Raw genomic sequence first — 23,180 nt, 5'->3', positions numbered from 1 at the left:
GCCCAGGCGGCGGTGGCGGCTCCCCCCCGGCCCCGTAGCGCCTAGCCCGGCAGCCCTCCCTCCCGCCCCGATTCATTTGTTGTTGTGCTGTTCTCTCTCTCTCTCCCTCCCTCTCCGCTCCCTGAACTTTTGTCACCGCGGCCGCTGCGCCGATGAAGACTTTTCGCGCCGGGGACGCCTAGCTCTCCCCCCACCCCTGCCGCTGCCGTGCCCCGCGCTGCTCCCCGTCCCCGGCCGCGATGCCGTTCCCCCTGCGGACCCTGGAGCCGCTGAAGCTGTGCAGGTTGGAAGAGGCCGGCGGGGATGGCGCGGAGCGGGGCGGCCCGGCTCCCGGGGACCACGCCGGGACGGCGGAGGGGGGCGGCGGGCGCCGCCGCGGCTCGGTGCCGCTCTTCGGGACGCTGGAGCAGGTCAGCTCGTACGCGCTGGTGTCGCTGCTGATGCAGCTCTCCGACCTCTCCCGCTGCGCCGGCGACATCTTCGGCGGGATCCTCAGCGAGGCGGACTCCCTGTGCCACCGCAACGCCCGGCTCCAGCGCCGCCTCGGCGCCCTGGAAGAGCTCCTCGCCCGCCTCGACCACCGCAAAGTCAAGATCCGTGAGTACCACCCTCGCCCGGCGCTGCGAGCTCGTTCGGGACGGTGGCGGGGCGGCTCGGGGAGCGGGAGGACCGCAGGAGGGCGGCCGCCCGGTGGCGGAGCTGTTGGCGCTGCAGGCTGGGCTCTAGTTTGTGATTTATTTGAAAATAGAAAGGAAAGAGGGACACCTAAGCATCCCCATCTCTCTTTTCCCGTATTCGGGGGCGGCGGCCGCCTCCGGTCCCGCCGCGGCTCCTGCCGGGCCCCCCGGTGCCCACGGGCTGTATCGCGGCGCTGCTCATCCCCCTCCGGGACACCCGGCCCCGGCTCCGGCCCGGGATGTCGGCGGCCCGAGCGGGAGGGGCGGTGTCAGCGTGCGGGACCGGCGGGCGCGGGTGCTCCCCGGCCCTTCTGTGCGGCCGAGCCCTCGCTCACCGGGGAGAGAACGTGGCCGGGGGCTGGCCGGGGGCGGGGGGCGCCAGCACCGGGAGCCGAGAGCGCTGCCATCCCGGGGGAGTTTGTTTATGTGCTTATGCCGGGTGTGCGCTAGACTTGGGATCAGCCGAGCTTCTGACAGTTCAGCCCACATGCCTGATTAATTCTTTTGTATGTTCATGGAAAGACCTCAGTAAATAGAAACCTGGATGTATTTTGCAGCTGGGTTTGTGTCTCTCCGTTCTCTCGAGCTTCTGTTCTTTGTGCAGAGCTGATTTAAAACTTTGAGATTTCAACTTCATACGGAGCCCAGGCAGCAAGATGCAGATTCGGCCTCGAATTCCTAAGTACTGGCAGCATGGGAGGCTGTTCTTGAGTTTCTTTCAGAGCCTGTAAAGTGGCCCTTAGAAGTGACTAATTGTACACCTACACAGAGCTATAGGAAAAGGTGGTTTGTTTTTTTTTTTTTTTCCTGAGCTTGGTCCAACTTTGGAGAAAGAACCAGTAAAAATTGGCCTCTGGTACATGAAGTTTTGTTTATGCGAGACCAAGCTCCCCACAGACAATGTGGGAGATGGCTTGCAACATCAGCTTAGCTTTCTCAATGTGCTGGAAACAATCAGGAACCCAAAGAATTGTGTTGCAACTTCTGTGGCAGCTATAGAAGGTGTAAACCCAGCCTAAATAGGGTTGTTGCTCAGAGACCACCGACAGTTTTCTTCTGACTGGAAGTAGAAAGCTTGCTTTCCATTTGGCACACTTATGAGCAAAATTGATAAGGAAATAAGCTAATTGATAATTTCAGAAATAAGATTTAAAGGGTATGAACCTTGTATGGATAACTTACCTGTTTCATTGCAAAGTATTCCTTATGGTATACTGAGTATGTGATTTCTCTGGGGAAGCACACCTTCATCATCCATACTAAACCTTGTGGTTTTAAAGTGTGAGGCTAAAGTTTTGTGCTAACCAGTTTTACTTTTTTAGGTGCTTTATAACTGAATGATGAATAGAAGGAGAATTTCTTCCTCACCAGGACAAGTATAACCTTTCCTGCCAATATAGTTGTGTTAATTAGGCGTGGTATGGTGCTGTCACACTTGGAATGCGAGTGTGTTATTACTGAGGATATACACCTGCAGTATAGTGGTGTATTAAATTGATTGCCTGATAGGAAGCAATATTTATTTATCTCAGTTTAAATAGAATGCTAATGATTACTATACACTGATGCAATGTATATAAAGGCAAGGGTGAAATAAGGCTCCTGCTGCACTGAAACCCTGAAATTCTAGGTGTCAGACTCTTACTGATTGTATTCTTTCTTAGTCATCCTTTTGCACAAATTATATATTCATGAATTGTTGGTGTTGTTGTTATAGCTCAGTTTTTTGGCTTAAGCCTCTTATTGCTTTTAATTTGATGGTCTTTGCTCTTGTGATTGTATGCCCAAACGAGATGCAGTTCTTATGTTTGGTTTTAAATTCTTTGCTAAGTGTCATGTCTTCTGTTCATTCAGTTTTGCTGTTTGCAATCTCATTGCTGCCGCTGCTGCTATATTCACTTTTCAAAGATCTCGTTCGTTTAAGTCTAAGAGAATTCACGATTATTTAGCTCTAATTTTTTTTGGTGTTTTGGTTGATTTGTTTTTTGTTGTTTGTTGACTTGGGATTTTTTGTTTTTGTTTTGTTTGTAAAGGATGGTTATTTTATTTACCTGTTCAGTCAGTAGGAATTGATGTGTAGGCTGAAACTGTACATAAAGCCATGGCAATTCCTATAAGCTTTCTGGATACTGCAGTCTGCTCAAGGAGATCAGGTAGGATGCTCAGTTGCAGTTAGAGCCATGAACATCTCTGTAATATAAGCTGTCAAGACTTGTCTGCAAATTTAACCCTGTTCCTGACATTAAAGGGAACTATATGGAAAACAAGGAAAATGGTTTAATAATACTGTCTTTGTTTGGGAACAACAGCAAGGGGGATTTTTCCTTCCAATTTTTGAAGCCTCATGGAGAAAGCTGTTTGCTGGTGCAGAATGTAAGAACAACAAGGATTGTAGAATTGCTTTCCCATTTACTAGGTTTTTACTAATCATAAACCTTTTCAGATATTGTAAACTACTGCACCTTTTGTGGTGCACAAGTAACACACAGGTGCAGCATGACATTGTGTCAGATGATTTCAGTAATTTGCTCTTGCATTCAGGATGAGGGGATAGGACACTGTACACCTGCTTTTCAAATCACTGGTAATTTCTACTTGAATAAATGGCTTTTGTTCTCTTTGTGGGGCTCAGACAATAATTTCCTCTTGCAACTGAAGGTCCCAGAACAACTTTTGAGATCTCAGCGTGATGTTGTATGGGAAGGACCAGCAGAGGACTAGAAAACTTCAAATCTGGGTTACAACCACTTTTTGGGAAGTAGCTGCAAACTGGCAGCTGGTAGAAGATATGCAATATGTGTGTCCATGGTGCTTGGGAAAGTACATACTTTGAAATTGTGGGTTTGTGGTTTTTTTTATTTTTGCACTATCATAATTTTGTTTCGAAGTGAAGTTTACATGCAGTACCCCTCAGATAAGAGGGGTCTATCAGTGTTTGTTCCTCGCTGAGCAGGGGCAGGGGTGTGAGGGAGGGAAAGCAGGCAGAACAAAGCTCTTTGTCTTCGCTCAGTCACTCTCTGCAGTCATTGACTGTGCTTGCTGCTCTGTCTCTACAGTGTCCTTGTGTGTATGTAGGATCCATATGCTCCTAGATCTAGATGTTAGAGTATGAATACGTAAATGTGCATCAGATGATCTCTGATGTTTCTCTTTGGTCACATACTCACTGGGAATGCATTAGTTCAAGGACATCCATTCACTTCTCCACATGGGAGAGAATTTTCTGATGTGGCAAACTGGTTGAGGATGTGCTGTGGTGCAGTAGGTGCTATGTCCTTGCAACCCTTACTAGGGATAAACTTCCCCATGTCTGGAATTCAGCCATGCCCTTCAGCTGGGAGGCCTCCTTTCCAAGGGTTTTGTACTGGTGTGCCACATGTACCCGGAGAGTTTAATTTCGTGTCTGCTTCAGCGCTTTGAGGGCAGCTTTCAGGTGTATGTGGTCTTGGTGATGGCTAAATTTTCAGATTCATTAGAATGACTCTGCTTTCTCTAGTTTGGTTTAGTTCTCTTTAACTTTTTGTTTACAGTGGCAGAGAAGTTTCTTGCTCTATCCCCCCAGCTGAGAAAATTGTGCCTGACATGATTTCAATACAAGGCTATTTTTAAGGCCAGTTAGTAAAATAGTTTCCTGACATGTATTTGAGCTTTGCATAATGAGCAGGGTGTTGTGCCAATAGAAGGGACATCAAAATATGATGAGACACGGCCCTATGGGCTGATGACTGCTTTATAACTCATGGTGATGGGAGGCACTAATGGCTCAAGGTGCCTTATAAAATTCGAGTGTAGTATGCAGTACTTGTGACCTTAGTTCAGCTGCACCAGTCACATCTAGAGAATTAATTAGATTCAGTACATTTTTAAACAGTCTTTCATCAGGTTTTCATTAAGCTTATGTGTGTTGCTGTTTTGCATGATGTTTTGTCATATGTTTCCAGCATCCAGCTGCCACAATGTGTTTTACACCACAGGACTTGCCTAACAGCTTTTTATTTTCTAGCAGTGTGCATCTGTAGCTGTGACCTAGCATCAGGTGATGGAGTTTTTCATCACTTTTGGTTCTCAAATGTCAGGGTGGGTGAGGACAAGTGCCTCTTTGAAGTGATCAGAGCTCGTCAAAAGCTTATAATGGCTGCAGAGAAGTCTTGCATGAATTACAAGGCCAACTCTTGGGAAATGCTGTGGGGCCTTAGACAGTCATTGTTTTTGTAGGACATGAAGAAGGACATTTTTTCCATTAATATTTGTCTTCTGCCATCTGCTGTTATTTATGCAAAAAATATTATTGCTGTTCTTTTCTGTAAATCCCAATGGTTTGACAGACTGGAAGGCTGTTCCTTCCGTCCTCTCTGCTATTTATTTTAAAGTCTTTCTGAAGAGATTATTTGAGAGAGATGCTGGGAGTTTAACCTAATGACAACTTCTGGTTCAGTGTCTCCACTGACAGGATGGGGTTTGGCCAGTTGCACCTCCTATTTTAACGAGGAGCCAATGTTGTGGGAGGGAGGAAATGCTACCTCCTAATTAGTGTTGCTTAAAATCCTTCAGTGTTTGATTTTAAAGGCACAGCATAATAATTTGATTTTGGTGCACAATGTCTATACATATGGATGTTTTTGTTGTTTTTTTTTCTCCCTCCAAGTTTAAGGACATTACTGCAGGAGAACTGGGGGCATGGGGAGTAAGGCTTTCTATTTGTCTGCATGATGGAAGGACAATCCAGTTTACACTTCATCTCCTGCTATTTTGTTTAGTAAGTATTTTCCACTCTTTGTGTGCAAGGCAGTGCTGGAGCACATTTCCTGCTTTAGCTGAACAGGAAGCTTTATTCAGCTTATTCCTAGGGAAACCCCTCCTCCATCCCAAGCCACCAAAAGTGAGCATTATTTGAGACAGTATCAGCAGTAGGCAGGAGATGAACGGGCTGGCTGGCTTTCTATAGTTTCTGGTATAAGGACAGAGAATACAAGATATTCATCATCCTGCAGCAATAAGAAGAATCCTTCTTCAGAAAATTAGGGATAAAAAAAAGTCAAACAACACACACCCCCACAAAAGAAAAAAAAACACACCACAACCAAAATCCCCAGACTAACCACCAAAACCACAATGTGCTCATGAGAAAGCTTTGGTGAGAAGACGGGCTTTTAGGTGAAGAAAAGACGGGCTTTTAGGTGAAGAAAAGACAGGCTTTTAGGTGAAGAACTCTTTTCTAGCACTATTTGGGAGCTACAGTTCACCCATGATTACAGATGCTTGAGGTGGCTGCACTTTGGTACTTCTCTCTGCTGCTGTGCAATACGAAGATTCAACAGCAAAGTTCAACCATGTTAAACAGTTAATTCCTAAGTTCCCCCTGGGAAAAAAACGAAGAAATTTTCTCTTTAACCCTGTTGTAATTATTCAGTTTGCTGCTCAGAAGCAATATAACTCTTGTTTTATTTAGCTAGTGCAGGACTAATTATCTGTGGAGATTCAACCTGATCCAAAGGAGATTTTGCTTGAAATAAGCAGGAAGAAAGTCTGAGTTAGAAAAAGATTTCCCATGGGGATGGTGGGCCAAGTCGTTGTCCTGCTGAGTGGCAAAGCTCCAGCTGAACTCAGTTTGATGAGGGTTTGGCTTGCTGTTCTGAAAACAGTTGACACTCTTTGGCTGAAATGTAGAGCTGCTTTGTACATGGCCCAGAACCTATTATACACCACCTACGAACATTTATTTCCGTGGAACTTATGAGTGGCTTGATCATTCAGGAAAACAGTGTTTAGGAGAGGTAGTTAATGAATTAAACATACTTGTATTTAGTTGTTTTCAATTAGGATCTATTTTGAAGGTTGCTAGATATTTTAGGATGCACTAAAATGTCCTCAGAAGTTTTTCTTCCTATTAGTATTGGCACACTCTCATCTTGGTTGAGTGCAAGCTAGTAATCTTGGTCTTGTGGGCTTCTCTCTAAGCTAATATGAATCTCCTGCCGAAGAATATTTTTTTGGATGATCCTATTAACAAACAGAGAACAACACAGTGGAGAGCCGCTGAAATTCCTCAAACCCTCTGTCCTGGAATTTAAATCAGCCTCTAATCAACAGAAGGTGGGATCAGGCTTTCAAGGGGAGTTGGGAGCAGCTTATCCCACACATGCTTAGTGTTCCCTGCATCTTCCACTGAAGTGTTTGGTGCTGGCTGCCCTCAGCCATGGGGTACTTCATTTAATGTTGCCCAGACCAGATTCACTGTGGTAATTCCTGGCCTTTTCCTTGGTTTCTGGGTGAAGGAGCAGCAATTTCCCTTTCCTTGTCTTCCTTTTTTTTCGCCTACATGCTCAAATAAATGATAAAATAAATGATGGCATGTTCTTTGCTTCCTGTTATCTGGAGCACTAGTGCAGCAGAAACAGAAAGGGGGATTGGGAAACAGAAGGAATTAAAAGACACACACTGAAAGCTTGGCAATTATGCAAAGCCCCAGTTTCTTTTGTAGTCCTAAACTAGCTATCAGCAGGCGAGATCAAAGCTGTCCACCCTAACAGTTAACAAGATCAATTAAACATGCTAATTAAATGTTGTTCTTGGCTGTAGGTTGGATAGGAAACCTGCTGGTTGGATGGCAGTCTCCAGAAAGCCTGGATGTCATGCAACTTAAGAGACTAGAAAAAATATTTTGCTACCTGTGGGTTTAGCACAGATTAATGTGGGTGGACTTTGCAAGTTGTTTGTACTTATATCCTACCATATTTTAGTTGGGCAGGGCTGCTTCTGGCTCCAGGCTGTCATGGGTTTTTTTCTCTTTGTCATTTGTAAATTACGGTGGTTTAAGTTAGGCTGTTTTTATTTATTTATTTATTGGCCTCTTGTCCTTTAATCAGCATTGTGCATATGAGATTTCATTGCCCTTCAAGAACTAGGAGTAGTTAGAGTATAAATGTTTAAGGCAAATGGATGTGATTGAGCTTTGGGCACTCTGGAGGCAGGGTAATTACTCCTGCAGAGAGAAGCAGAACCCAGTAATTACTTTGCTATCACTCTTCTGGTAGTTACCCTGTTGAAATCACTGGACTACACAGTTTTTAGGTTAAGACCTGATTAATTTTTTTAGTTCCTTCCTCTTATTTTCTCCTCCTCATTTTCTTTAGTAGTTTTGATTCCTATCTCACCCCAGGTGTGCTCTGAGCTGCCTCTGCCTGTTCTGAGATGTGACAGTCCCAGTGTCTGCTCTGCACCTCACCACCCATGTCACTTGTTAAAACTCAGCATTTCACCTTCCTCAAATACAAATACAGGCCTCGGCAGGCCGGATAGTTGGTTGGGTCAGTGAGGAAGGAGTTGAGGAGACAGGGAAGGGTGAAGTTTGATGGAGCTTCTGGCTTTCTCCTGACAGCCCCCCTCACCCCTCTATTTCACAACCCCTTGGTGTTAGCCCCAGTGTAAGGCCTTCCTGCCTGGGGTGGTGGCACAGTGGGTGTGGCACATAATAACTGAGTATGCCCCTTTCTTCATTTCTATTGCTTCCCTTCTAAACATGTCCATTGCTCTGCTATAGGGTATAAAGCAAGCACAAAATCATTTACATCGTTACAGTGATGGAAGTGAGAATATCAAGGGATTACTTGAAATTAAAAAAACCCTCAAAGGAACTGACTTTAATGTGTGTCTGTGGCTGAGTTCTTACAACTTTCAAACTTAGAGGACATTTTAATGTTTCAGTAAGTTTAATTTCCCTAATGTGAGCAGCAGCTCTGTCTTAATTTGAAATTTGACATCTTGATAATAAGCAGATCTGTTTAGTTGATTGGACATTCCTTTTACTGTAATCAGGCTGTAGCCTAGCTAACCAAATTTTGATTAATCTAAGATTGTAATTTTTTAATTAACTTAGCTACTACTTTTCAGAGATTAGGACTAGAACAGCTGCCTCCTGAAGTATATTGGAACTATGGATGCTATCTGAAGAAGTGAGCCACTTCGTTTTTTCTGCTAGCACTAAATGCAAATGTTAATCATAATGGGAAAATGATAGCAATTTCAAGCATATTGAGTAATAGTGACAATGGTGGGATTTTTTTTTCCCTGGTTGAGCAACCAATTGGAAAATAGAAACAAGACACTTCTGCAGTATGTTTTAAATGGTAATGTGTTATACTTGAATGCACTTCTTTCTTCTTGGTCCTCCCAATTTTTTAAAAAGAATTTTTAGTGTCAAAACGCTGGCTGCAGAAGAGCTCTCATCAGCTTTTAACTGGTGGAATAAATATTGCCACTCACTGGCTTATATACATTCCTTGTGTCTGGCTGTTACATTTGTAAAGTTTCTTTCTTCCTCAAACCCAAGATTTTGGGTTTGAGTAAGAAAGCAAGCCCAGTCTTTCTCCTTGCAAATGGGTATCTGTCTTTTGTTTTCTACTTTAGCAAGTTTTAGCTTTTGGCAGCAGATGGAGTTTGCTTACAGGAAGCTCAGCAGGATCCAAGATGAGTGCCTTGTGGGTTATCTCTAGTGGCACCTTTTGTTCCTGCTGCATGGAAGAGAAGAGCTCCCAAGCAAGTGGTGTTGGCTTTCCCTTCCTGTTCTGTATCTAGCTCATGGTGAGTAACTGAATCTGCTTGGAACGACTGAGAAACCAAGTGATGCTTGACTAATGTAGTATTATTAAAAGTTAAAAAAAAAATCAAAATGTTGTTAGCCACATTGTCCTTAGAGACACTTAAAATATTTTGAAGTAGAAAAAAGAACCCAACTACCAGGAAATGGGAGCAAGCTCTTACAAAACTTTTCATTAACTGTGGTATTTGATCTTCAATTTAGAAGAAAGATAGCTCAAGCAAAGCTTGGTTGATAACACAGCAAAATCCATCACCTATTATTCTGGACATGATGCAAATAAAATTCTTACTACTCAAATTTTGAATTATTTTTCTTCCCTCCAATATATGTCCTAGACACTGAAAAATATTTATTTGCAGAAGTCCAAGAACCCAAGAATTTCTGAAAATTATCACTCTGTAAGATTGAAGATATATGTTCACGTGTATATGAACAATAATGCAATTAAGTACATGGTTATAACCTCTTTTATACTATTTTGATTTGTAGTGTTGGAAACATGGAGGCCTTCTTATGTGAACTTTAAGATTTTTAAATATGAAAAAGAAATAAGTTTGTTCCAGATTTGTTGTGAGGAAGAAAGAATGAAAATACAGAAATGTTCATAAATACATCTTGGTGTGTTAGTTTAGATGCAGTTTCCTAAAAGTTGTTCATTGAGCTATTTCCTTGTTCTATTAAAATAAAGGTTGGAGGTGACTATGTAGTTCCTCCTGCTAACTTTATTTTAATAATGTGTATGTGATTAGAAGATCAGGTATTTTAGGGTATAAGTATACTTACCATAAACTCATTCTGCACGGCTGAATGCATGCCGTAGGGAATGGCTATGGCAGGAAACAGAAGGGTCGTAGTGGGGTTAGAACTGAAAGGTTTTGCACCAGCTGCATTCGCGACCTTGTTGGGAGCCCAGATATGGGAAACTGGTACGGCAACTGATCTCCGTGGGGCCAACACCCTTCCTGCCATCTCTGGCTGCTGCCCTGGCAGTGGGGAGCATGTGCAGTCCTGTTGGGCAGGCTGGGGCAGCCGAGCCCTGCAGGGAGCAGTCCTGTGGAGGGGGGCCCTGGCCCCGTGGGGCTGCAGCTGGGCTCAGCCCCGGTTGTACAACGCCAGCCCAAGTGGCTCTGCCTCTGCGCTTCGGAAATCACGGGTAGCATCCAAGGCGCAGGGTTTGCCTTGTCCTGGGGAGGCAAGCAAGATCATAACAAGGGTGGTTTCAATGTAAATACATGATTGCAGTTGATTTTGAAATTACTGTTGCTGTTATAATTGTATAATAATTACGAAATATATACAATTGTAATCTAGAATCGTGATCTTTACCTTCAGGAAAGAAAGGGAAGCTGGAGAAAACGAGGCAAGTGTGCGTCAGTTCTCTTGCCCTGCCTTGTCTTGATGGTCAGTGGTAGGACAGGGCTGCCCTTCTCCAAATCTGCATGGAGAGGAGGGGGACTGTGCTTGCTTATCCTGGAAGGATAAATTAAAGGAAGATTAAATTGCAGTGTTGGCCTGTTTGCGATAACAAATTTCCTTAAAACATTGGGAAGCACTTACACAGCACAGCCACAGTGCAGATTGAAGTGAGATTTAGAAGGCTCTTTGCCCTGAAAGAGTCTAGTCATAACACATGAGTGAATCCAGAAGATGGTAATTTAGTTAAGTGTGGCTTAAAACGGTCTGTTTTGAAGAACCCAAAGTTTCACAACAGTTATGGGCTTTTTTGAGGTCTAGAGGAAGAGCAGGTAATTAGAAATCTACAGAGTGTTTGCCTGAGGTGAAGAATACCACAAAAACATACAGCTCTTGGTGCTTTTTAGTTTGTCATGTTACAAAAGCCTCTGTTTGTCCATATCTGTTACAGAGACATTGTGTCTACTGGATGGTAATGAAGACTAAAACCATCTGCAGTTCTTATTATCTTGCCTGCTCCCACTCATTGCTGAGTTTGGCTTGAATTCTGTAATTTGTGATGTCCCCTCTGAAGAGTGTGGTATGTAACATGGGAGGGGAGTGCTCTTCAAGGCGTGTTGTTTTGACCCTGCTGCTCTAACTGAGCACGTTTTCCTCTCCCACCTCTTTTCCCAACACATAAAATACAGTAGCTTTTTCTTTACAAAACATTTTTTTACTGTTAGTAACCTTGCTGACAAATCGTGAAACTTGCTTCAGTCTGGAAATAGCTGCAGCTTGCAAAATGTAGGATGAAGAGTGAGTAATTTAGCATTGTACATAGAGATAATGTGCTGTAGGTTAACACATCAAATATTTAAACAATTTAAATGCATTGTGTAGTGCAACTGGTAGAAAAATGAATTAGGTCATGATAGACAAAAGCTTGTCTTCTTTTGAGCTCCTGTCAGCTTGGCATGTTTGTGCTCCACTGGTTTTATCACTAGTTATGTCTATGCACATATGGTATTTCTAATTTAGATTAGTATTAGTGGCTTGTAAAAATATGAATAAAGTTAATCCCGAAGACAAATGAAAGCATGGACATATCTCTGGAACTTTGAATTTATTAGGGAGACTATCTCAGATTTTAATAAAAACAGCCAATTGGAAAAATGACTGACAAAAGACAGATAGCACCAAATAGCAACTGCAGGTAGGAACTCTGTATGTGAACACTGAAGTGAGCAGTGTCACTCACTGTCAGCCTGAAAGTTGTGCATGGTCATGGTTAGCACAAGAGCACAGCCTCCACTCACAAGGTGTTATAAAAGGTACTTTACTGTGTGCCATGTGCTGTATTACCTTTATCCCCCTGCCTTGGTGGCTGTTGTTGAAGCTGAGACAGTGAGTTTGAATGGAATGAAACTTTTCAAGGGAGAGTTCTTGAGGCTGCTTGAGTGGTCACCAAAGGTCCTGTCTTGAGAGCATTGCAACCAAATGAGTAAACCTATAGTGTTCCCATGGGTCCGTGTGTTGAGCTAATCCACATCCCTCTGGATGGCATCCTGCCCCTCAGGCGCGTCAACCACACCACTCAGCTTGGTGTCTGTAACCTGCAAAGTTGCTGAGGGTGCATTGATCCCCTCATCTTTGTCACTGATGGCATTAAACAGGACTGGTCCCAGAATGGGACTGGTCTCTTGTCACCAGCCTCCATCTGGACACTGAGTTATTGGTCACTACCTGCTGTCTGTGGCCACCTAATCCAGCCCCCTACTCAGGACAGGCTGAGTGGGAGCCACGTGCTGAGGGCTGTGTGCATTTGGGTTTTGAATATCTCCAAGGGTGGAGCAATCACAACTCTCATAGTAAAACTGTTTTTCCATATGTTTAAATGGAGTTTGATGCATTACAGTTTGTTCTCATTGCCTCCTGCCAAAGTATTGTAACCATGAACACGGATAACTCCTTACTGGAAGGCTGTCCTAGAGAGGTCCTAGTGGCACCCAAGATGAGCAACAACTTGATCAAGAGAGCTGGGGTACTCTGTGGCCTTTGGTAAATGTCTGTCCTGGTTTTGGCCAGGACAGGGTGATTTTTAGATGAGAAGGCGTGTGGCAGGGACCCGGATGTTATTCTGTACCACCTCAGGCCATTGCCTGCTACTTGCTTATTGTCATGGGCTATCCATGTAAATAGTTTCTTTGTCTTATTCCTTTTTTTATTAATATTGCTGCTGTTCATTTTCTTATCTCATTGCTGTTTCCAGTTAATTGTCCTTATCTCCACCTGTGCTTCCAGTTGGAGTGAAGGGGGAGCAAGCAGTGGTGTGGTTTTAGCAGGAGTACTAAATTGGAAAATACCATTCCTAAACTGTGACTATGTCTTGGTACATTTATTTGAAAAAGGATGGGCAAGGGACGGTGTTAGTTAATCAAGTTATAGAGTGGGGAGCCAAAAATCACACTCTAAAAATTAAAAATAATATTTTTTATTTTTACTTATAATTATTTACTTGAGGACTTCTGACCTTGCAGTGCTTCTTGGGAAGAGCTTTAATACTCTCCATAAAAATACCTATTGTTTCTGTTGAACGGCAAGGTAATAAACTTGATCTCAGAAAGATGGAAACTGTCTCCAGTGGAGAAAGTGGGAACTGTTTCCAGTGTCTCACCTTACAGATCCTGCTGGCAATGACCTCTTAGGGAGTGAAAAGCATTCACTGTGTGCAGGAGGAGTCCTGAACAACCCTTCCGCATGCTTAAGAATTTCAGCAGCGGCTTCTCTTTGAAATTCTGACAAAGATCCTTGGCTGGGTTTTTGGAAACTGTCTAGGATCTAGGTTACATTGCTACAGTACCCTATTTTTTGCTTGTTGATGGGAGCTTTATTAAGGAGGGTGGAAAACATACCATACAGTTCTGTTCTTCATCTTGCTTGGGGCAAGCAAGCGAACTCCAATGAGAATTACAGGAAACACCTTTTTGATCATCCACAGCAGCAGTTGATCAAATAAAGCAGTTCCTGAGTTGCTGCTAATTAAACACATTTTCCTATCCTTCCCCTAAGTAAGCAGCCCTTCAGGCTGACTTAATTGCCAGGACTGTGTAAGTGTGGTGGTACTTTAGAAGAAAGTTGTGATTTAAGGGCCAAATCAAAGCTATTGGAGAGAAATAGTTTTAAAATGTTTTTGCTAGACTGCAGAATTATCTGGTGTTTTACATAACTTATAACTTACATACATGGATGGCAAACTATCATTATACAATTTTTTTTCCCAGTGCAAGTTCATAAACTCTTGTTAAAATTGTCCAAATTCACATGGAGGAAGCCAAACTGGCATTCAACACAGCTATATTTAAAGCTCTTGGCAGGACTTTTCCCATATGAAAGATGTTATATGTAAACTCTTGGAATAAAACTCAGAGTTTTGTGATGACAATTCTAAAGACTGCCAGATCATCTAAAATTAAGAGATTTTTAAATACTAGATGAGAGTTCTGTGTCAGAGTTCTCTTGTCTTACACTGTCTTTCTGTTGTCCATGTAAATTGATTTTTCTTACAGCACCTCTGGGAAATATCCACTGGATAAGCTTGTAATCTCAGGTATTTGGCACCTCTGTTGCTTTCTGCCATGGAATCCTGCAAAAATGGGGTTCATTGAAAAGTCTGCTCTTAAGTATTTGAGTGTAATGAATGATTTTTCTTTTTTTTGCTCCCCATATTGTGTTTCTAAGGAGAACAGTTATAGCCTGTGGAATACATCCTGTTTTCTTGGCTGCAATGAAACCCTTGCTTTTTTATTGGTAATACCTACTATTTTTCTTCTTTGTGGAGGCTGCCAACATCTGACCCAGGACTTCTTAAAGACAAAGGCTAATAGAGATGTGTTCCTTTGTTTTGTCCCAGAGAGGAAAAGGTTGGGGTTTTTTCAACCAGCTAGTTTTCCCTGTGGTGCTTTCAATCAAAGCTTGTGTGTGTGTCTCTCTCAGAGAAAAAAAAAAAAACAAAAACAGCTCAAAACTAGAAAATCAAATCCCGACAGACACACACAAAAAAATGAAACAAACGGAAAAGCCCCCACCAGGTGAAATTCGCTTTGCCCAAAGTGTAAGAGAGCCAAAAAAGTAAGCGCCTTTTATCCTAAATGCACATATTCCGATTTTTTTTTCCTAATCTGTGTCAGTAGTAGTGTAGATTAACCCTCAGTAGTTTTTAATTTGTTAGTATTCCTCAATACATATTTTTATATAAATAGGTCATGTTGCTGAAACTTTCTTTTTGCCTGTTTCTTGTTTGCGTTTAAGGTCAAGAAGAGACACGGGGTGAAAGTCTGGGTTGACTTACGATTTGCATTTTCCAACATCAGTTTTGACCTTGAGTTGCTAAGTATGAACTTGGAACAAAAGAGCTTTATAGAAGTGGTTGATGGATGGGTTGTAATATTGAAGCTTCCCTCCCCCATGCTCACATCCTCAGAGCTCAGTCCATCCTTACACTGTAGTGCTGCCTTCATAGGCAAGAGTCTGCTGCTCCAGGAGACAAAAATGCTGAGGCTGGCACTTTGGGAGTCTGTTTATAATAGTGAAGATGTAGGAGACAGAGAGAAGTCAAAAGTGTGTAGGTAAGTTTTGGGGTTGTTTTCTATGGATGTGCCCCAGTGTTTCCTAATGAAGTAATGTTTTAGATAAATATCTTGCCTATCTATTGTATAGGAAATGCTCTTGTATCCCTTTTGTCTTCTCTCTGCAAACAGCTTGCTTTGTGTGGATTGTGGTACATTTTTTAAAAATTAGTTTTTAATAAAAATACCTTTTTGAGCCCTATCCCCCTCCAGCTTTCCATTTATTTCAGTACCCCTAGCTATCACAAGTTTGCTTTTTGTCAAATTTGCGGAGCTCCTTGTTCACTGAAATGCTATAAAACCAGGAGAGGTTGTTTTGGGAAGAGAGGGAATTAAGAGCAGTGGAAGTAGCAACCTGCGCAGTGATATATCCAGGAACACTCTGGAGACCATATTTTGCAATACTGAAATCTGAAAAGAGAGTTCCCCCTGACGAGGGGTTGCCCTTGTGTTTTGAATCAAGCTTCATTACTATTCAGCACTGGTGTGGTGTGAGAGCAGCGCTCCCGTGGAGCTGCAGCCGTGCTGTGCCGGGCTGGCACTGTGGCTCCTGGGCTTCTGCCAGCGGCCTGGGGGGTCCTGGGACCAGGAACGGGGGAACCTGGCTACCTATGCTGTCATTTCATAAACTAGCCTATGCTGGAAGGGACCTTCAAAGCTCCTCGAGCTGCCTCCTTTGTGTTTAATTGATTAATCTGTTTTGCTGTGGATGGAAAAGGTAAATTGGTTACAAGAACAGATGGCACAAATGGAAAAGGATGGACTGAAATGAAACAAAATTAGCATGAGGTAGGCATTGGTCCCATTGAACTAATGAAGTTCTGTCTTCTGCAGTCATCTTGGAGTCCAGTTAGACTCTCATATGTGTTGTCTTAGTGTTGCCAGTGGGGGATTGGTTTGTTTCTGGAAGAAAAATAAACACAGAAAGGGAGGGGTGTGTCACTTATTTTGCTAGAGGGGATTTTAGGGGGGAAAAAAAATATGAAAAATCTACAGATGTTAAAATGCTGTGGATTAAATCCTATGGGTAGTACAGATGCTGAGGCTGCTCACAGTTGCCAGCATCCCTATGAAACCTCTAATAATTACAGCTGTCTTGTACTGTAACCTTGCAAGTTTTCCTTTAGGATGACTAAGGCTTGCTGGAAGATCAGAGATCTTCCTCTGCAAGCCTTGTAGAGACAGATCTTGATTTTAGAAGCTGGAAGTACTGAATTTGTGGGTGCAGAATAATGGGCTGATGCACAAAGAAGTGAGAAACCTCTGTATGAAAAAAAATGCCACTGCCATCCTTCAATGGAAGAGCACCATCCCTTCCTTGAAGGCTGGTGCTTCAAAGTGAGCCACAGCATAGATGAGGCCATTGTGATGTGGCCATAGCTGTAGCTGAAGGTGTTCTCACTCATAATTTTCAAAAGGGCTTTGAGAATTGTGGAATTCCCATTTTATAGTTAAAGAAAGAAAACTCAAAAGTCAGCTGCCATGTCCATACAAGCTAATATCAGAGCCTGCACCTCAACACTGGTGAAATAGGAGATCCCAATGGATTAAGCTGCCTTCCAGTTCATGGGTTGCACAAGGTCTGGCTGGAATTGTCTTGCCTCCTGTTGAACTGTACTTTGATCTGTTTGGCTTTGATGCATAGGGCACCGCTGGCCAAATCTATCCACCAGATCTGAGGAGGAAGGGAGTAGGAGTGCCTGCTGTTTTGCAGACTTGGGATGATTTTGATGATCAAGATGACTTCAATGGATAAAGGAAAATAATTACATTTTCCTGTAACGTTCTGTAGACCTTTAAATACAAGGCATTGATTTTTACTCCAGCATTGTATAAAATTAGTGTTTCTATTATTTTGGTGCTGTAGGAAATCACCATGAAAGTACCTTCTCCAATGATCAATATTGCAGTGGCCAAAAGATGTCTTGGGTTTGCTGTCCATCTGCATGGCTGTGTGCGTGCCCAGAGACATGCTTGCTCCTTCAAATCGAGCTTGCCTTCTTGTTACTCTGCTGGTTAATGCCTGGGCTTTAACAGTCCTGCTGCTTTAACAGTCCTGAAAAGCCTGCCTCAAAAATCCCTGCTTTGATTAATTGTAGCAACTCCTTGCAAACAAATTGAAAAATGGATTTACCACATAAATTGGTAAAGGATGGTGATGAACATACTAAAATTACTTTATGAGATACATCCGAGGATTTCTGTGGAAAGGCTCAAATGCTTTTTTTGACTTTGGTTAAGTAAATTTCACTAAAGATGTGTATGTAATATCCCCAGTGATTAATTGCTCTCAAATACTTATCCCAGCTGAGTTATGTAATATGAATCTCAGAAGGATTCCCAATAAAAAGTATGTGAATGGTAGATGTAAATGTCTACAGTGACTTTTGAAATTTTAGATGTGAAAAGTGCTAATGGGAAAAATATTTTATGTAGCTTCTGAGATAGGGTCTAGATTTTTATAAGGCTTTGTGTTTGACTCCCACTGAGGAGCTTTTTGAGTCTTTGCTATAAATTATTCCTTATGCTTCTGCCAGAACAAGAGTTGAGTGTCTTCAAAGAAATTAGATTAAGGCTGTGAAGTGAAAAATACCAAATGGAAAGGTATGTACTTAATTCCAACTGCTGCCTGTGAAAATCTGCTATAATATACTTCAGATGGTATGATAGGATTCCATTTCTGAGTACCTCAATAAAGATGTTTTTTTGGCAGCAGGATGATTAACAATTTTTCTTTACTTTTTAGGACTTCTTTACATGAAGTCCTAAATTTTTCAGAGTGGTTTTTGCTGGCAACTCAAAAATGGGAAATGAACAAACACTGAGCTGAACATGTAGATGTTTTCTGTATAGATATAAAATTGAATTTCAGGGCTCACAATACCTGTACTAACACTTGAAGATCATGAGTTTTCTTTGCCAGGCCCTTTCTGAGGATGTTGGAGGCAGGACAGGGACACAGCTTGTGCTGGAGTGCTGAGATCAGCATTCTCATGGGAGTCCTGTGCCTGCTGCATGCAGGGGATGGGGAAAACAGTTTCTCTACTTAGGTGTAAAGGAAATACCATGAAACATCTGTTGTGGTAAAGGAAAGCATAGTTGAACACATGAAAGTGTGAGATCTCCAATCCAGATAGGCAGACAGCCTGTGCTTATCTTGCCTGTGTTGTTAAGCTAAGTGCTGCCTCAAAAACAGGTTTCAGTGATGAGCCTGCTGACATGTCACCTTTTCACCCATGATGTGCACTGTCACAGTGGTGTTTCCTGGTGCTGGGCTTTGTCTAGCACTCCTCAGCCAACTTTTTGAGTGGTGTCGTGCCAGCTGTGTTTTTGGACCTGTGCACATGGCAGCAGTGGCTTTCAGGGCTTAGCTTCCCGTGCCCATCTGTGGCAGGAGCCATTTGAACCCATCCAGGCTGTCAGTGGCAGCTCTGTGGTGACAGCTTACAGCAGCCCCCTCACTCTCCCCACAAGAAGGGGCAGCCCAGGCTTATCCAGCAGGCTACTGGTGCGACCACTCTCACTTTGGTTACAGACTGGCTTCTTCCTGGCTGCTGGGAAGATCTTGGTGTTGGAGCAAACATAAATGAAATCAGCCCTAATCTGTTTGTGTTGAGCTGACCAATGTGACCAGTGTTAACCATAGCTGATTGATTTCCTGGTGTTTGGTTTTCTTTAGAGGGCCACAGCACAGACCTGGAGATACTAGGGTGATGTAGCAATGGGACTTGAATAGTTATTGAAAATGAAGAGAATTTTTGCTAATGTAAGAATGTAATACAGCCTTTTTGTGTGTTTGGTGCAGTTTCTGTAGGGATGCCCACATCTACAGTCTGCCATGCAGGGCAGCACTGCCCTTCCTGTTGTAGGAGAAAACTGATCTTTTCAAATGGTTCAGCTGGTGACCAGTAGCTTCCTGCTGTAGTGTTTTGCTTGGTCCTCAGCTGGTTCCTATCCAAACCTGATGATCAGATATGCAGGGGGTACCAAGAACAAGGAGGAAAGCCCCATTGTAGGAGAGATGAAGCAGCAGTAGTAGTTCCACCAGCCTCCAGCTTTAAGTCAGGACATTAAAACAAGTTTGGATTTCAAGAAAGCAAATGCTATACAGAAGTGGAGGTTATGAAACTCTGAAAATCACACATGTTTTTTTTTAATGTTGAGGAAAGAGACATTAGCCCACACTTGCATTCATATAAAAAGTCATTGACTTTGCATACTTCTGTATTGGTATGCATGTAACAAGAGATAAAAAAGCAGCAACAATCCCAAGTAGGTGCTCCCATAACTGCACAGAAGGATGGACAAAATCACTGGCTGGCATGGAGGCAGCGTGTGACGTGCATGGGGCATCTTGCAACTTGTAATGAGCAAATGGGGGGAGTGATTTGAGCAAGCGTGGCCAAATATGGCCCATAAATAGGAGCTAGAGCGGCCCGTGGTTTTGGTGGTACTCAGGACAGTAACATCACACAGGAGCCAGCTGTGGCACTTTGCTGGCCAGCCCTCCATCTCTTTGTAACCACTTGGTGTTGGCTGTGCCTCCTGCCACCTCTTCAACGCCAGTGACAACACTGTGAAAAAACATCTGATTCCAAACTAAATGGGCACGTGCAGATTTCCTGAAAATTAGCAGAAAGTGTGAAATGAAAACAGATTTAGTTATTTTGCTGTAAGCTGGTATGTAGTTCAGCTCTCTGTAACCACTCCCAGAGGATATAATAAATACAGAAGTGTTTAAATATAAGGCTTCATATTTTCTTTAGTAAATGGCCTTGAGTAAATTGTCCTGAACTATTTTTAACTCTGTAGAGCAGTTAATGGTATAAGTATGTTTTTTCAGGATTTTTGGTCAGCCAGTGGGTTGGTATTTTGGAAATATATCTTCATGATTTCTGGTCAGCTTGTGGGTTGTTTAGAGGAAAAAAATTGCTATCTGTTTATATATGTATTAATCTAATATAGGGTTTTTTGAGTTAAATGCCATTAGGTAGTAATTTATTGTCTTTGGTATCAGAGGTATACTGATGATGGTTTTCGGGTTTCATTTCTTTTTACAAAATTTCTTTTTAGAGTGTTGTTTTTGTTTTTTTTTTTTTTTTTGCTTTTTTAAAAAGCTTTCCTCACAGTCCTTAAAATAAAACATGCTGCACTGTCTCCCAGGTCTTGCCTTTCCCCAAAAGAAAACATTGTAAACCACTAATTTTTTCTCAAAAGTAATTCAGAAATTACAGGTTGAGTTTTATTAACCTCCTTCCTATGCTATCTATAAGCATGTGTGGCATGGTTATGTATATGGAGTCATTAATGTTACTGCCAGGTAAAATTTGTTCTGGGTAATACAATTCCCCAAAGTAATGTTTTTTTTTATTTCTGAAATACTGAATATCTCATCACCAGGGGTTTGACAATAGTGTTTGTGTTACTCTAGTTTACATTTGTGGAATGACTCTTCATTGGTAATCTTTTGAGACACTTGGTCTTACTCTTGTAGGAATTGAAGTTCAGCTGAATAATTATAATGACTAACCAAGCTTGTCCTTATTTTATGTCGTTTGCTTGGTTTTATGGTTGCAGTTTAAGTGTTTGGCAACCAAACCCTGAAGTAGAAATGGCAAACAAGCCCAAATTGACATATTTCTAAGGTTAGCTAAGCGGTAATGAAAACTGTGACAGCCATCTAGTAAGTCCAATCACAGAGTATTCTGAGTTGGAAGGGACCCCCAGGGATCATCAAGTCCAGCTCTTAGTGAATGGCCCACATGGGGATTGAACCCCCAACCTTGGTGTTATCAGCACCGTGCTCTGACCAACTGAGTTAATTAAGTAGTAACTGAGTAGTAACTACACTGGGTTAGAGTTATTTGAAGCCATACATTGCGCTCATTCATTCAAAATGTTGCAATTCCTCCACATTCCTCAAGTAGTTCCACTCATTTGTTTACATTTTGAAGATCAGCAGAGCTCCAGGAGTTATATCCTTATAAGCTTTATTTACAACAGAAAAGGTACAGGTTTTTTAGGAATAAATAGTGATGAATCTGTGCAATACCCATTTCTCACTGGTCAACATAGATGTCTAGTACCAATTTTTTTCATCTGCTTTACCATATGCAGTGAATATTCTTAAAATTTTGGCAAAGTTAGCATTGTAAATATTTGCAATTATTAAATTCTGGAGACAAAACCTAAAACAAACCTGGACCACTGAGGTTCATTATCTCTGTACCTCCAGGTCCCACGTGATATGCACTGCTTTGTGCTGTGTTACAGTGGGGAATGGAGGCAGAGGTTGGATCGCTCATCTCTGCCCTTCACTTAGGGGATAGGGAGTGTACAGCTCATCTGATTGTAACTAGAAACAACTGCTGAACTTTCATCTGTTAATTACCCTTTCACTGAGGACTGCACTGCTGTAGCATCTGGTAGTCATTATATCTTCTTTAAGAAGAAACCAGTAAGAAAAAAAATATAGGAGGGATAAAAACAATGAGGTATCAGTTTAGAGCACAGAATTGATAACAAATGTTCTATTTCTGGTTTCTTTGCTGCCATAGAAGCCTTGTACCTTCATACAAATAATACGTGTCTTTCATCACCTGCTAAATGAAGTGCCTGCTGCTTGCAGGTGCTTTGATTATTTTTAGTTTATGCAAGTATCAGTAGAAAGCTTTGAAAATTCTTGGTTTTGCTTTTTCTCTCCTCGGCCTGTGGTGTCATATTTTTGTCATGTTATTTTACAGCCATGGTTGTTACCAGCCTCATCTCAAGCTCTCCTCTAGATGGCTTTTCACTTTACTACTCTCTCTGCTGTGCAGGGTCACGGGGAGCCCAGAGAGGCTCCAGTGCTGTGGCAGCAGCATTGCAAGGCTGCAGGACTGCAATTGTCACTGCACTGGTGTCAGCAGTGCCTCCTCAGCTGCCTGCAAGGTTCTAGCAAGCTCGTAAGATTGAGTTGGGATTTCTAGGACAGTAACAAGTAGGATTTGTGTAGTGGCTGGGAGAGGGATTTATATTCTAGTTCTTACTGTTTTGGCCTAAAGGATGAGGGGTAGGGTTGCTGCCTGTTCCTGTACAGAATGCTTATTTCACACCATAATTCATGAACATGTTTTCCCTGGCATGTGCAGAGCTTAGCTGTTGGAATGATGTTCTGCATAAAGCTGCAGTGCACTTCAGTCTGCACTGATTTTTGCTTCAGACTGACTTCTGTGTCTTTTCAGTAAGTTTTATGTGTTGGAACATCTACACTATGCCCTGGCATAACCTGCCCAGTCATACCTAATACACCAGAAGAGCTTGGTGTGGGGCATGTGAAGTAGTGGTAATAAAGCACCAATGAAATGTTTCAGACCTCTTTCAGATGCCTTATGACCCCAAGAATATGTAGAAGAACTGTAATGCCCGCTCTGATGGTGGTAGCAGGCTGTTGGCAGGGCTTAGCCCACCATCCCTGATCCTCGTAGCTGCAGGTTGTTGCTACCTTTACCTCTCCTCCTGCCCTTGCTGCAGGCTCCTTGGGCCAGATCCAGTGAAGGTGCAGTGCTAATTCGGCCTGCTAACCCAAGGGCAAGCTTTCTGGCAGAAGGGACAACAGTTGCACTGTATTAGGAGTAATGTCCATGCTGGAGGTGTCATGGCTCACTCACTTCAGCAGTGCCCACCTTAACAGCGTCCGTCCTCTCTCCAGTGTGCTAGATCAGCACCAAAGTGATCACAGAAATAAGCCAAACTGAGACAACTGTGAAGATGTGAAAGAACCTGCTAGGAGCTCTTATCTGGTATTTTCTTACTATACAACCATACATGAGTAAGCATTTTCTTGGGAGATTGCTGGGCCCGGGAGCCTGGACTTGCTGTCCAGTAAGTTACCTTACTTTGCAA

At 42.6% G+C, this 23,180-nt stretch overlaps 1 protein-coding gene across 1 annotated transcript in view; it reads left to right on the top strand.

Moving 5' to 3' along the window:
* The first annotated feature begins 239 nt into the window (after positions 1-239).
* The window catches only part of NHSL1 (NHS like 1), a 181,595-nt gene continuing 158,654 nt past the window's right edge, over positions 240-23,180 (top strand). Inside the window, exon 1 of the mRNA XM_066546879.1 lies at positions 240-597. Coding sequence (XP_066402976.1) covers positions 240-597 — 358 coding nt within the window. The remainder of the gene's footprint in view (positions 598-23,180) is intronic.

This window comes from Molothrus aeneus, chromosome 3, assembly GCF_037042795.1.
Source record: "Molothrus aeneus isolate 106 chromosome 3, BPBGC_Maene_1.0, whole genome shotgun sequence".
NCBI lineage: Eukaryota > Metazoa > Chordata > Aves > Passeriformes > Icteridae > Molothrus > Molothrus aeneus.
Note: the sequence above shows the minus strand (reverse complement) of the source record. Positions and strands in the feature narration are given on the sequence as shown.